At 37.8% G+C, this 14,788-nt stretch overlaps 1 protein-coding gene across 1 annotated transcript in view; it reads right to left on the bottom strand.

Moving 5' to 3' along the window:
• LOC126096826 (uncharacterized) overlaps positions 1-14,098 on the bottom strand; it is a 107,367-nt gene extending 93,269 nt beyond the window's left edge. The window contains exons 1-4 of the mRNA XM_049910590.1: positions 13,975-14,098; positions 9,385-9,514; positions 9,136-9,296; positions 8,926-9,049 (exon numbers count right to left, since the gene is read on the bottom strand). Coding sequence (XP_049766547.1) covers positions 8,926-9,049; positions 9,136-9,296; positions 9,385-9,514; positions 13,975-14,098 — 539 coding nt within the window. The remainder of the gene's footprint in view (positions 1-8,925; positions 9,050-9,135; positions 9,297-9,384; positions 9,515-13,974) is intronic.
• Between the last annotated feature and the right edge of the window lie 690 nt (positions 14,099-14,788).

Here is a 14,788-nt window from a genome sequence, read left to right as displayed (position 1 = left end):
AAGACATTATTTTCACTTTCTTAGAATTGCAGATAGCCTGATCAGAAGGATCTGTGAACTGCTTACCACTTGATGAGTTCACATTCAGCTATGCAAAGATATAGTGCTACACCTCCCTCAAAGGGAAACATCATTATCACCATCAGTTAATCTAACAAGATACCATATAATATAGGCTCCTACTCAGAGACCATCCCTCTCCAGAAAAACTGACATAAGACTAGAATAAGCTGTTGTCATACTGGACAGCTGACTGAAAAAAGGGAGCTAGCAATATTAGATCATAAATTGCAAGTAATGGGGTCCATTTGCAAATGTATACAGCATCTTACTCCTTGTATCACAATTGGGGCCATATCAATAACCTTGACTGCATGATATCTGGGACTAATCTATGATTCAGGGCTGATGCATTATACCCACACCAGACATCTTATTTTGAGATTACAACAAGTGATTAATAGTCTGTATGCATTGGCCCATACTTGACATGGTGCGTATTCTGCCACTATGATCAACCAGCATCAATCACTAGTGTGACTTTCATTAGATTACAATGTTACATTTTATCACAGCGGCATGAAGTTAGCACTCAATGACTGAAGTAAAATACAATATTACTGTATTACACTGAGGTGACAAAAGATTTGGGATACCTCCTAATATCATGTCAGACTTCCTCTCGTCTGATGTAGTGCAGTAACTTGATGTGGCATGGACCGAAGAAGTTGTAGGAAGCCTTCTGCAGAAATACTGAGCCATGCTGCCTCTATAGCTGGCCATAATTGTGAAAGTGTTGCCGGTGCAGGATTTTGTGCACAAACTGACCTCTCAATTATGGCCTATGAATGTTCGAAGGGATTCATGTTGGGCAATCTGGCTGGCCAGATAATTCTCTCGAACTGTCCAGAATGTTCTTCAAACCAATTGCAAACAATTATGGCCCAGTAATATGGCACATTGTCATCCATAAAAATCCAGCATTGTTTGGGAGCATGAAGTCCATGAATGGCTACAAATGGTCTCCAAGTAGCTGAAGATAACTATTTCCAGTCAATGACTCAGTTCACTCCACGTAAACACAGCCCACACCATTATGCAGCCACCATCAGCTTGCATAGAGCATTGTTGACAACTTGGGTCCGTGGCTTCGTGGGTTCTGCACCGCACTCGAAGCTTACATCAGTTCTTACCAACTGAAAGTGGGACTCATATGACCAGGCCATGGTTTTCCAGTCATCTGGGGTACAATCAATATGGTCACAAGCCCAGGAGAGATGCTGCAGGTGATTTTGAGATGTCAGCATAGGACATTACACCAGTTATCTGCTGCCATTGCCCATTAATGCCAAATTTTGACATATTGTCCTAATGGATATGTTTGTTGTACATCCTACATTGATTTCTGTAGTTATATGCAGACGCCACTGCTTTTGATCGTTAAGTGGCCGTCAGCCTCTTTGTTTTCCGTTCTAAGAGGTAATGCATGAAATTTGATATTCTCGGCACACTATTGACACTGTATATCTTGGAATACTGAATTCCCTAATGATATCCAAAATGAAATGTCCCAAGCATCTAATTCAAACTACCATTCCACATACAGAGTCGGTTTATTCCCATCGTGTGGCCATAATCACGTTTGGCGTTTGGAATCTTTTCACATGAATCACCTGAATAAAAATGATAGCTCAGCCAATGCGCTGCTGATTTATACACCACTGGCCATTAAAATTGCTACACCAAGAAGAAATGCAGATGATAAACGGGTATTTATTGGACAAATATATTATACTAGAACTGACATGTGATTACATTTTCATGCAATTTGGGTGCATAGATCCTGAGAAATCAGTACCCAGAACAACCACCTCTGGCCATAATAACAGCCTTGATACGCCTGGGTATTGAGTCAAACAGAGCTTGGATGGCATGTACAGGTACAGCTGCCAATGCAGCTTCAACACTATACCACAGTTCATCAAGAGAAGTGACTGGCGTATTGTGACGAGCCAGTTGCTCGGCCACCATTGACCAGACATCTTCAATTGGTGAGAGATCTGGAGAATGTGCTGTCCAGGGCAGCAGTCGACCATTTTCTGTATCCAGAAAGGCCCGCACAGGACCTGCAATATGCGGTCGTGCATAATCCTGCTGAAATGTAGGGTTTCGCAGGGATCGAATGAAGGGTAGAGCCACAGGTCGTAACACATCTGTAATGTAACGTCCAATGTTCAAAGTGCCATCAATGCGTACAAGAGGTGACCGAGACTTGTAACCAATGGCACCCCATACCATCATGCCGGGTGATACGCCAGTATGGCGATGACGAATACACGCTTCCAAGGTGCATTCACCACAATGTCGCCAAACACGGATGTGACCATCATGATGCTGTAAACAGAACCTGGATTCATCCGAAAAAATGACGTTTTGCCATTCGTGCACCCAGGTTCGTCATTGAGTACACCATCACAGGTGCTCCTGTCTGTGATGCAGTGTCAAGGGTAACCACAGCCATTGTCTCCGAGCTGATAGTCCATGCTGCTGCAAACATCGTCAAACTGTTCATGCAGATGGTTGTTGTCTTGCAGATGTCACCATCTGTTGATTCAGGGATCGAGGCATGGCTGCACGATCCATTACAGCCAAGAGAATAAGATGCCTGTCATCTCGACTGCTAGTGATACGAGCTCATTGGGATTCAGCACGGTGTTCCGTATTACCCTCCTGAATCCACCGATTCCATATTCTGCTAACAGTCATTGGGATTCAGCACGGCATTCCGTATTACCCTCCTGAATCCACCGATTCCATATTCTGCTAATAGTCACTTGATCTCGGCCAACGCGAGCAGCAATGTCACGATACTATAAACCACAATCACGATAGACTACAATCCAACCTTTATCAAAGTCGGAAACATGACGGTACACATTTCTCCTCCTTACATGATGCATCACAACAACGTTTCACCAGGCAACACCGGCCAACTGCTGTTTGTGTATGAGGAATTGGTTGGAAACTTTCCTTATGTCAGCACATTGTAGGTGTTGCCACTGGCGCCAACTTTGTGTGAATGCTCTGAAAAGCTAATCATTTGCATATCACAGCATCTTCTTCCTGTCGTTTAAATTTCGGGTCTGTAGCACGTCATCTTCATGGTGTGTCAATTTTAAGGGCCAGTAATGTACCTTGCATATGTGATACTGCATCCATCTTTGTATGACTTTTGTCATCCCAGTGAGAATCTTTATCAAAGTTATGCTTTCAACACCAATCAGTGCTCTGCTGTTGGAAGCAGTGGAACTGCCTGTCCAGATTCAGTACCAGTACCCTGTGGATAAAAATATGTTGCACAGAGTCCAAATTCTGGAGTCCCCACTCGTTCATAAATTAGCAAATGGCAGGTACTTCTTCAGACAAATGATCAATTCTCTGTTTCTCTCTCTCTCTCTCTCTCTCTCTCTCTCTCTCTCTCTCTCTTTTTATGTGCTGTTGAATATTAATTACTACGTAACAGGAACACCAGCAATCTGAAATTTGTTTTCTTCACCTGCTAGATTTCTGCAGCATCCACTCTGAAATATTATACATTAAGAATATATTCATGACAAGCATGCAAATTCAGTGGCCACAAGCAATCAGAATATTCACTGACAGCTTGAAAATAACTGATCAATGATACATGGGTAATGCTTTCTTTTCTCCTGATTTATGAGCACAGTGGTCATATAGCCTCCCTCATAACACATCAGAGTTTACAATAGAAGCAAAGGCCATCACACCAGCTCTCCAGTTCATCAGGTCACTAGAATAGAACGAGATCCTAATCATATCTGAGTCATGGAGTACACTATTGACTCACAGTACCACAGTGGCATGAGAGTAATAACAACATATGTTTTATGAACCTAATTCAGAAGGTGATTAAGCTACAGCAATATGGAATGTCAGGAAACTTTTTCTGAATACCATTGTACTGGGCTTTAACAAAATGAGTATGATGGTCAAGATAAATGGGACACCCTGTATACTGGAGAGCCCTGTCTAGGGTTTAGAATGCAATTTTATACTCTGGCGCAAAAGTATAGACACCATGCAGAAAACTGAAAACCCCAGACATTCCAAAACAAAGTAAAAGAATCCTAGCCACACCTGAAACTTACCAGTTGTCTACAGGCAAATAAATATGAAAAAAATAATATGAAGACCTAGATTCATTGATGCAAATTCTGCAAATCAAAAAGTTTCTATTCAAAGGCCATACAGTGCAGAATTGGTATGCCAATCAGGCAAAATTGCCATGAGCACTGAGGCAATCAGCTCACCAATGCACCAGGTTGAAGATAACAGTTTGTTCTGCTGCACGAAGTAGTCTGTAACTATATGTCGCACATCCCTGTCTAACAGGAATTGGCAGCATTTCAAGGCCTTTTTTAAGGGCCTGAAGGTGTAATAATCACATGAGAAAAGATCAGGACAATAGTGTGGGTGCTCATGTGTCTCCCACTAGAGGCAGTGTAATTTGTGCTTTACAACATTTGTGTTACAGATTGTGCATTATCATGAAGTTGCAGTTCCATTCCACAATAGAGGTTTCCAATAGACATTCTACTCCATACACATTCTTTCTTTTCCATTGGATGTCTACTAGTGTTTGTCCTTCAGCAGCCAAGGAAAGAATAACAGCAGGTTGGCCCTGTTTGGATGCATTTGGTAATAACGTTTCCATAATTCACATTTCTGCATTCACCGTATGATGTCGGAAAGACACTAGCACCACGCTAATCCCTTGCCTACATGTCAGTGCTTATATTCCTACATCAGAGTTTTGCTAAGCTGCATATAGGCTGCAGCAACACCTTCAAATGGGAATTTTTTGATTGCCCCTTATCTCTGCCCAACCTCTTTGCATTTACATATGTCTGCCTGTGTCTGTATATGTGCAGATGGGTATGTGTGTGTGTGCAAGTGTATACCTGTCCTTTTTTCCCCCTAAGGTAAGTCTTTCCACTCCCGGGATTGGAATGACTCCGTACCCTCTCCCTTAAAACCCACATCCTTTCGTCTTTCCCTCTCCTTCCCTCTTTCCTGATGAAGCAACCTTGGGTTGCGAAAGCTCGAAATTTGTGTGTGTGTTTGTGTTTTTTTTATTGTCTCCTATCAACATACCAACGCTTTTGTTTGGTAAGGTACAGCATCTTTGTTTTTAGATTTTGACATTATATATATATATATATATATAGGCAGTTGAAAGTGGTTGTGTAAAGTAAATGCTCTGTTTGAAGGGTTATGCAAAAGTAACAGCTGAGTAGTCTAGGAGAAGGAGCAGTAGCTTTTTTTCAAAGTACCATTCTTGTTTTTCTCGTAATACATATATATGGAAATGAAAAGTTTTACACTACAAAGCACCAGTCCAATATTTATCAAACTTTGTAGAGATGTTCATCACATAACGGGTATTAAATGACTAAACCTTCATTCCATTTGGAACCAATGCCTATCAGCAATACCAGTGGTAGGTGTGAACTTCACGATCTTGTACTCATTGTGGCATGGAAACTAACAGCATATGAATGTCATCTTCAGGAATTTGTTGTCTGAAATTCATGCAATGTTAGTTCATCAAGATTGCTGGCTGGAGGCTGGAACAAAAGTATGCATCTTCCCTTTGCATCCCAGACATGCACTACAGGTGACAAATCAGAGGACTGGGCATGCCAATCAAGGGTCAATACATACCTCAAGGTGTTTGTCATGTAAACTGCAGTATGGGCCTTGAACTGTCCTTCTGGAATATACCATTTGGGACCCTGGTTACAAAGGGTATGCCAACAAGGTTTACTGTCCTTGCCACATACCAGTCAGAATTTAGCTTTCCTTCAACAATTACCAAATCAGTCCTGTCCAACAGTTGCCATACCAAGATTCCATGAGTTAGAGAGATACGAGTCTCAGGAGTCACTGGATTTTGTGACCTTCCACCAGGTCTCCTATGCAGGGGCGTTGTGAGGACATGGTGAAAGAGGCCCCCTGCCAAGTGCACAGGCAGTGGGAGTGTGTAAAACTGATTGGAAAAAAAAGTTTGAGAAAGAAAGATGGTTCACGAATGCAAGTCTCAGGTGCCAGTGGTAAACGAGGTATGGAAGCTTGAGATCTCAACCTAGATTCCTGTAACCTGTTCCTGACCATTTGTGGTGACATTGTTTCTGTAACCTCTGCCCAAATTTCAGCTTTTGTCATCTGTCTATTTGTCAGAGCCAGTCAAGTAATACTATGACCTTCTCATGGCGTAATCCTTCTGGAAGGACCCGTGCTCACTCTTGTTGCCACGCTGTTGTCACGATTCCATTTCATCACTGCTCATTCTTCAATCATTGCACTATAGCCAACTGTAATGTGTTGGTAGTATGATCCTATGCCTATGTGCCAATGATTTGACCTTCCTCAAAATCCAAAAGATGGTGCGAAGGTGCACATGCACATCCTCTGTGCATTCAGTATGAAAAGTTCCAATAACATTAGATACTTCCAGTAGTCATTATGTATCTTTATATGTTGGAAAGTAATTTTATCTACCCTTCTAATCTTCTGTATTCTTCTGTAGTTCCACATCTCAAAAGCTTCTATTCCCTTCTTCTCTGAACTATTTATCATCCACATTCCACTTCCGTACAAAGCTGCACCCTAGACAAATGCCTTTAGGAAAGACTTTCTGTTCTCTTTATATTTGATGTGAAAATTTTTTTTTTCTAAAATGATATTCTTGCTACTGGCAGTAGTCATTTTACATCCTCTCTACTTCAGCCATCATCAATTATTTTGCTGCCCAAATAGCAAAATTCACCTGATATTTGTAGTGTCTCACTTCCTAATTTAATTCTCTCAGCATGATCTGATTTAATTCAATGAAATTCCATTACCTTGTTTTACTGAATCCGATTCTCATCTTATAACCTCTTTTCAAGACATTATCAATTTCATTTTACTGTTCTTCCAAGCAATCTTTGACAGAACTGCAATGTTATCAGCAAACCTCAAAGTTGTAATTTTTATACCCTAACCTTGAATTTCTCTTCGACATTTCTCCTTAGTTTTTTAAACAGCTTGGTCATTTTTCAGTTTGAATAATGTCAGGGATAGGGTACAATGCTATCATACTCCTTTCTCAAGTACAGTGTCTTTCATATCCTTTGACTCTTATAACTATTGTGTGGTTTCTGCAAAAGTTAGAAATAATCTTTCACACAGTGTATTTTATCCCTGCCACCTTTAAAATTTCAAGGATTGTAGTCCAGTCAGTATTGTCAACAGCTTTCTCTAAATCTACAGATGGTATAAATGTAGGTTTGCCTTTCCCAAACTAATATTCTCCGAGGTTGGGTTTGACCAGTTTTTCCATTCTTCTGTAAATAATTCATGACAGTATTTTGATAGTTCAGTAATATTTGTACCTGTCCACACTTGCCTCCTTTGGGATTGGAATTACGAGTCTTACTCTCTCCCTAAAGTCTGCGGGTATTTCATCTATCTCAAGTATTTTTTGCACCAGCTACAATAATTTTGACATGGGCAGCTATACCAAGGAATTAATAATTCTGAGGGAATGTTGTACACTCTGGGGGAGTTGTTTTGACATAGGTCTTGCAGAATCCTATCAAATGCTTCTTGCAGTATCACATCGGCAATCTTCATTTACTTTCTCTTCTCTTTCTATATTATTGTCTTCAAGTTCAAACAGATTTACATTTCTCCTCTAGACATTCCTGTATTGGCATTTTACACTTGTAACCTTTCTTTGGTATACTACGCAGAAGTATGGAGTAGTGCCAACCTACTTTATCGTAAACTATAAATGCTACCTTAAAATTCATCTTAGCAAAGTCATGGATATGCCTGGATCAAGTGATCATTCTTGTAGTTTCCCTTAGGATATGAAAAGAAAATCTGCTCATGAAAAATAAAATGAAATGAATCACATAATCATTGTTTAATGAACACATGGATGAGTTATGGTTAGCAGTTATTGTGTGGCAGGTTCCCTTCATTGGTATGATGTTAGACACACTCAGTCCTGAGTGAGATGGTTTCTGGTTGCCTAAGAAATGTACTTTGGTGTACCACACTAAACTAATGTGCTCATTGACCGATGGTCAGTTCCTGGTCCTTTTCTTCAAAGGGTGAATACTGCTTGACTTTTGTGTGATATAGAAAGTTGATCTTGAGAATATGTCATTATTTCAGGCATCAGTCTACAGGTGTAAAAAATAAAGTTCAGTCTTTTGTTATATTTCAGTCACTTTAATTTAATCATTACCTGTGTACTACGTATTTCAACTTACGGTAAACATTAATTAACACTATCAATTACTGAAACAGACAAAAGGAATGTACAACATAAACTACTCTCTGCAACGGTATTTCTTGATTTTTTACACATCCTTGAAAGTTCTAATTAATGATATAATATTTGTAAGATATATGTGAGTGAGTGACAAGAGTGAGCTACACAGTGTCAAATCGTCCCAAGCTGACCCAGTTGATGCTAATGCAAATTTAAATGTCAAAATTTACTTGTGCTACACATGGAAAGTAGTTTAAACATTTCTGTTTCTTCAGCCTAAATAATGTACCATTTTTTCATACATTTTCCATGAATGTGCAAATAAAGGGTGGAAATTTCACTAAAGAACTGAATTTTGCTTCTATTCAACAGTCTATAAGGCACACCTACAAATAAACCTTATATAGTTCATAGTTGACAGTTACATTAAATGAATGTTCATAGTAAAAAAGTTTGATGTCATAGAACAATATTAATGGGTAATTATGTTGCCGGTTATGGCAGGCTGGCTGTCCTTTCTCTGATCCTATCAAAATTTTGCATGTGTTTTTACTATGAGGAATAGAATTACACCTTACCTGATTATAGATGTATCACATTCTTCGGAAATTTGAGGCTTGGCATCCTCATTAACTGTCTTTTCAGCATTTTTTATGTATTCCATATCAAATTTCCTTGACCGTGGGAAAAATGTAAACTTGCCTTAGAAAGTAAAAGATGTAATATAAGCAATTTTTTGTTGTAAATATGCACATTTAAGTAATTAGTACTTCATTTGTCATACTTACTTTTTGTGGAAAAGTATAGATCAACAGCTGGCTTTGCTATATATTTGTCATGGAGTGAATGTAGATATTCAGAATTTTCTCCAGGTTTCTCAACCCACCATGCTTTATTGCGATCCACTTCCCTTGCAAGTACATCCAGAGGAATTTTTGAAAATCGTGAACTGTAATATATGTAATTTTAATAGAAAAAAGAGTACATGGTGATTAGTACTATTCACACAATTTAAAATAAAGAGAAGAAGATAAAACCTTGCCATGCTGCCATCTCCAAAATGCAGGTGAGTACGTGGAACTGTTGGTTCATTTCTTTGTGATAAACCCATTATTTTAAGATCTCCAATCCCTGAGTATTCAGTAAAGTGGACTCCATATGATTTGTCTGAAAAAAAGAAGTCAATAGAAAAATGTTCCTACATTAATTCTTTAAATCATAGAATAAGTGTTGTTCTAGTAAAGTGAAAATATTTTGAGCTTGAGTCTCTCATGTCTGCAAATAGTTTTATCTACATTATACTCCACAAGCCTTAATACTGGATTTGATAGAGGTATGTGATGCATCAGTACAATTTATTTTTCCTATTTTGTTCACAGATAGGGTGTAGAAAAAATTGCTCTGTATGCTTCTCTAAGTACCAAATTTTCAAACATATAGTATCGTTATCTTGTATGTACAAGGTAAATTTATTCTCTCTAGCTTCTCCTTGGATGCAGTGTCTCAGAACTTTAAAGGTATTTTCATTATTTCTTATTTAAAACTCCCAAACTGGTTTCTGCTGAACTTTTTTATTCATTTTTCATCTGACTAGAAACATCTTCAGAAATCATATTGCTTCTCAGTTAACCTTCCTTATTTCTGTTCTGTCAATTCTGTTCTGTATTGATCCCAGAAAGGTGAGCAATACCCACAAATGAAATGGACTGATTTGTTTGTAAGTGACAATCTTTATGGATGAATTAACATTTTAGTGGAAATCACAGGAGTCTTTACTCAGACTACATTAATTCCAATGATCTTAACTGCATGACTGAGCATGAAAGATGTACTGTCAGTCCTATTTGATTGGAGTCCCAAATGGATTCTTTTCCAGCCAGACATTATAGACTCATAGGCTATGCCTGGACCAAAGAAAACTTTCTTGGTCATGGTGCTGCATTCCCTTGCAATGGGCAGAAACTCAGGCCTAGGTCTCCCAGTAAACAATCGAGGTATGGTAAACCACTCTGATTTATCTTCTTTTCCCCACACTTCCCTCAGCCTGGATTAACGGTATTGTGTTGCTGATCTGGAATGTATTGGATACTCATTTCACTTTTCAGTGAATTGTTGTTATAGACCTCTGCACTTTTCAACAAACTTCATATGGACATTCTTTGGATGAGCATTTTCATGGCTCACAATTCTTCACATGTGTCCAATAATACCAATGCAATTGTCACTGTTATTTATTGCTGAGTAATGTGTTTTTGTATTGATAAAACAAGCCACAAAAGTTCTGAAGATGTGTTAAGGACTTATGATATCAGACAACCTGGACTTGGCTTTGCTTAAGTTTTTGAAATAAAAAGCTGAGAAAAATCACTAATACAATGAACAACAAGCCAAAAAGAAAAATAAGTTTAAAAATGTCTGAAACACACACGCCAACAGGAGAACAGCCATAAAGAGCAACTTCAGCAAATAGAGCAGCATGAACAACATACAAAATTACTCCATCAATAGCAGCACTCAGGCTGTGATGCCACAACAGGAGTAGTGACAGGCAGCCAATTCACCACCTGCATTAATTTTATGAATGAGACCAATGAGAACTAGGACCTCAACATTTGCCAGTTGTGCTAGTAACTCGTAACATTGTAGATAAACATCCCTAATTTTCAAAAGGGTTCTTCTTATGTTGACTGAATCCCAAAATGTTTCGCTCCTGTATGGACTGCTGCTAATTCTTGCAGAGTTTCTATTCTCTGAAGTCTGTTACCTCCTGAGAAACAATTTTCATCAAAAATGAAATTCCTGTCAGTCTGCCTCCAGAATCACAGGGGCAACAAAAATTACTGCAGTCATATTAGTGTGGACTTATATGATATGTAAGGCACAAATATGATTACACTTGCCAAAAACATCAACATCAACAGCCCTATGCTGATTTCTTTATTCATGATGTGATGGTCCCATTTGTGCCTGTATTGGAAGCATTCAAACTCAACATTCCTACTGTGGAGGAAATGTTGTCAATGCAGCAAACATTTGAAGCATTTCAACCCACCAACAAACAGAACTGGCTCCTATAGAAGTGGCATACTTACAGACCCAACAGTATTAACCCACAGTTATCTCAAATATCATAGTCTTCCACTGCTTTCTAAAGTAGGCAATGAGTATTTAGCTTATAGGACATGTTAACAATTGAAGATGTCAGAATGATTCAAGCCTAAGCCACAAGAAGTAAATTTTATAGGAGAGCAAAATAAAGATTGCCTTCATTCCAAACAATTGTTTCATAGTTATATTTATTTATTTTCCACTTTATATTGACATTAGGTCTGCTATTTGGCAACTGAAGTAGACCATGATTATTTAGCTTACAGAATATGTTAACAATTGAAGAGGTCAGAATGAGTCAAGCCTAAGCCTCAAGAAGTAAATTTTACTGGAGAGCAAAATAAAGATTTTTAAAAATCTTTAAATCAAATTAATAAGTTTTAATGATTTAAAATACGCTTACATTTCTGCACCATCTGTTGAAAGACCAGCAAACCACTTCAACAGTAGATGCACCTAGCTATACTCAGTCAATACATTGTGAAATTTCATTTTTCAGTACAGTGAGGCATAGGCTTGAATCATTCTGGCATCTTCAATTGCACATGCTTTTTAGTTCTACTTACAGTATCAATTTGCATACTAAGGAAAATAAAATCAAAGCGTTAAAAATTAAGGCTAAAAATTGAAGAAGAAAGTTGTACTAATCCATTAAATTGCCTCCACCAGAATAGTGAGATGTGATAGTATTTGTTTTGAAATCTACATTAAGTCCACTAGCCCTTTACATCTATACAGACAGTCCACTACAGTATAGACCAATATACCAACTAAAAGAACAGCACCACCAATAGAGAACAAGATAAAGACAGAACATGTATTTAAGATGTACTTGTCAGGCACCCGTATTGCGTGGGTGTACTGTGTGAGTGGAGTTCATCACAAGAATCATCAACAAGAGTTGAAAGTCCCAGTATGTAGCACTATGTGTATTGTGGCAATTTCTAAGCAGTGGAGGAGGAATGCTAACTCTTTTTAAGTCTCTGAGACTCTGAAGAATGTAAGGCTCTTGCCACAATCACTTGAATCCTATCTTTGAGATGTACCTACAAAAATATTCATTGATCCTAATTTTGTATTACTGAGGCTGCTGTGATGGGATTTGTTGGTCCAGGGGTTTTTTGCACCTCTACAGTTTCTGATGTATCCATTGATAATGCCATTAAAGATGTTGCTACAGTGTAGACATTCTCATAGACATTCCTGTTCTCTCCATATCATTGTCATTGTCAGATTCTTCAGTTTTCTGTGTATGTTTCCAACTTTCACACCCTGCATTACATACACTGCTTGACAGTTGCTAAGGAACAACTGTACTTGCTAAGGAACATCTGCCAATAGCCGTGGAACACCTGACAGTTGCTACAAAACACCTGATGATTGATAGTAGAAGAAAATGTAGAGGGAGACGTGCTATTCGAACAATACAAGGAGGCTTATTAAGGACACTCCTTTATAATGGATCACAGACAACTGTTATGAAATCTGATATAATTGGTGGCTAGCTTCATGACAAAGTATTATATGTCAGGAAGGTAGAACTTTATCTAATGCAGAAGGTCAGCTCTAATCAAAATTTAATGGTGCAGTACCAGTAATGCTGTAAAGTTCTTCACTGTGTCATTCAAGAAATGCACACTTCGCACAAAAAAATTAAAAATTGTGACAAAAAATCAAAGGCGGTTTGAAGCATTATTAGGTATGCAACAAATAAACTCAGTTTCAGCTGAACTTTGATCTGTGCAATCTTAGTACAAGAAACAGAAATGATTTTAATGTGCAGCTTACTTCCTAGTATATGACTCAGAGCAGGAGTTGTACTTACTTTCTAATTTAGTTGATTAAATTTATCTGTCACATGCATGACTAGCATTAAGCAGTACAAGGACAGTTTATTGTTCATAAAGTGTCGAGATCAAGTTTCTATGATGTGGTTATCTTTCGTTAGTGTTAGTGTTAGTGTTTATCTTGCTAGTTCCATATCATAGTAGGTCTTCCTTGTGGATGGTATCCACAGAACAGAGTGAATGAATGAATCATATGAGTGAATAAATGAACCTCCAGCTACGTTACATTATTCCCCTCTCTACCTCATCTCAGTAAGAGATTATATTTTGGCTATTTAAGTATAACATTCAGTATATACTGAATCTATCACACAATTATTTTATATGGTGTCTCTGCTAATCCTACCCCTTTTCTAAAATTACTTATTTTTTTAGGCTTTTTGCATGTATCAATGGTGTGTGTTTCTCTTTTGCTGATGAAGCCAATGGCCGAAAGCTTTATGTAAATTTCTTTCAGTTGTGCCTGTCTACAACTTACATGTCTGCTTTTCAGTAAGTAGCAATCTGTCTTTGCCTACATTGTTGATAATCCTACCTGAGTTCCCATTGTTTAATATTTATATTATATATTTATAGTATTTTATCTTTTAAACTGGCATTGTGTAATTGTGTGTGTGGCTGATACAATTGTTTTAATAAATAAAATAAAATATACTGAGATATTTTATGTACCTTTTGGCTGACTTCCATGTACTAAGTAGAGCCCCAGTGAAGTTTGCGTTTGAGAAGGTTGAATATCTGGTCGAAAACAATCATGTGATAGCAAAGACGGAGATACAGGCTTCAGATACGCCATGGAGGAAATATTAAAATTTTCTCTAGTGTAACCATAGTAATCTGTTAGTGATAACAACAATGCTAGGAAACATACAATCTCTGTATAAATATTCTGAGCAGATTTTATCAGTCTCACAATTGCATGGTTATTACAAATTTTATATGATTCTTTTGACTGACAGTTTTTATTTGATGAATATTATATAACATTAAGTTTTCCACTATCGAAGGCCCCTCTGCAAAAATATGTATGCCATGTCTCCTTAGGGTGCCCATTAAGTGGCACTACCCAAGAACCATGTGTAGCACAATGAATGGTACAGTTGTCATGTTATCTTTTTAGGTAATAATTTTTGAAACAATGTTCACAAAACCCACTGAAGACATTTCTAACAAAAACAACCAGTGGAAGTCAGTCATGTAACAGTAACACTTATTTCATATACTCTGTATATCATAATCATATGTATGCTGAAGGGAAAAATAAACCCCTTAAAGTGGTTCAAAAATAATTCTGAACAAATATGTTACAGTCAATCTCATTACAAGTATTAGTTCATTATTATAAAAAAATTGCAAATGTATATTTGTGTTAAGTATTAATCAGTAATGAGATACTCATGCAGACACAAACTGTTAAGTGCTGGTACTGTGTTGTTAGCTTGAATTTTATTATGCAAATTTAATGTCTTTGTAATTATGCATTACT

The sequence above is a fragment of the Schistocerca cancellata genome, chromosome 1, assembly GCF_023864275.1.
Source record: "Schistocerca cancellata isolate TAMUIC-IGC-003103 chromosome 1, iqSchCanc2.1, whole genome shotgun sequence".
NCBI classification, from domain to species: Eukaryota; Metazoa; Arthropoda; class Insecta; order Orthoptera; family Acrididae; genus Schistocerca; species Schistocerca cancellata.
Note: the sequence above shows the minus strand (reverse complement) of the source record. Positions and strands in the feature narration are given on the sequence as shown.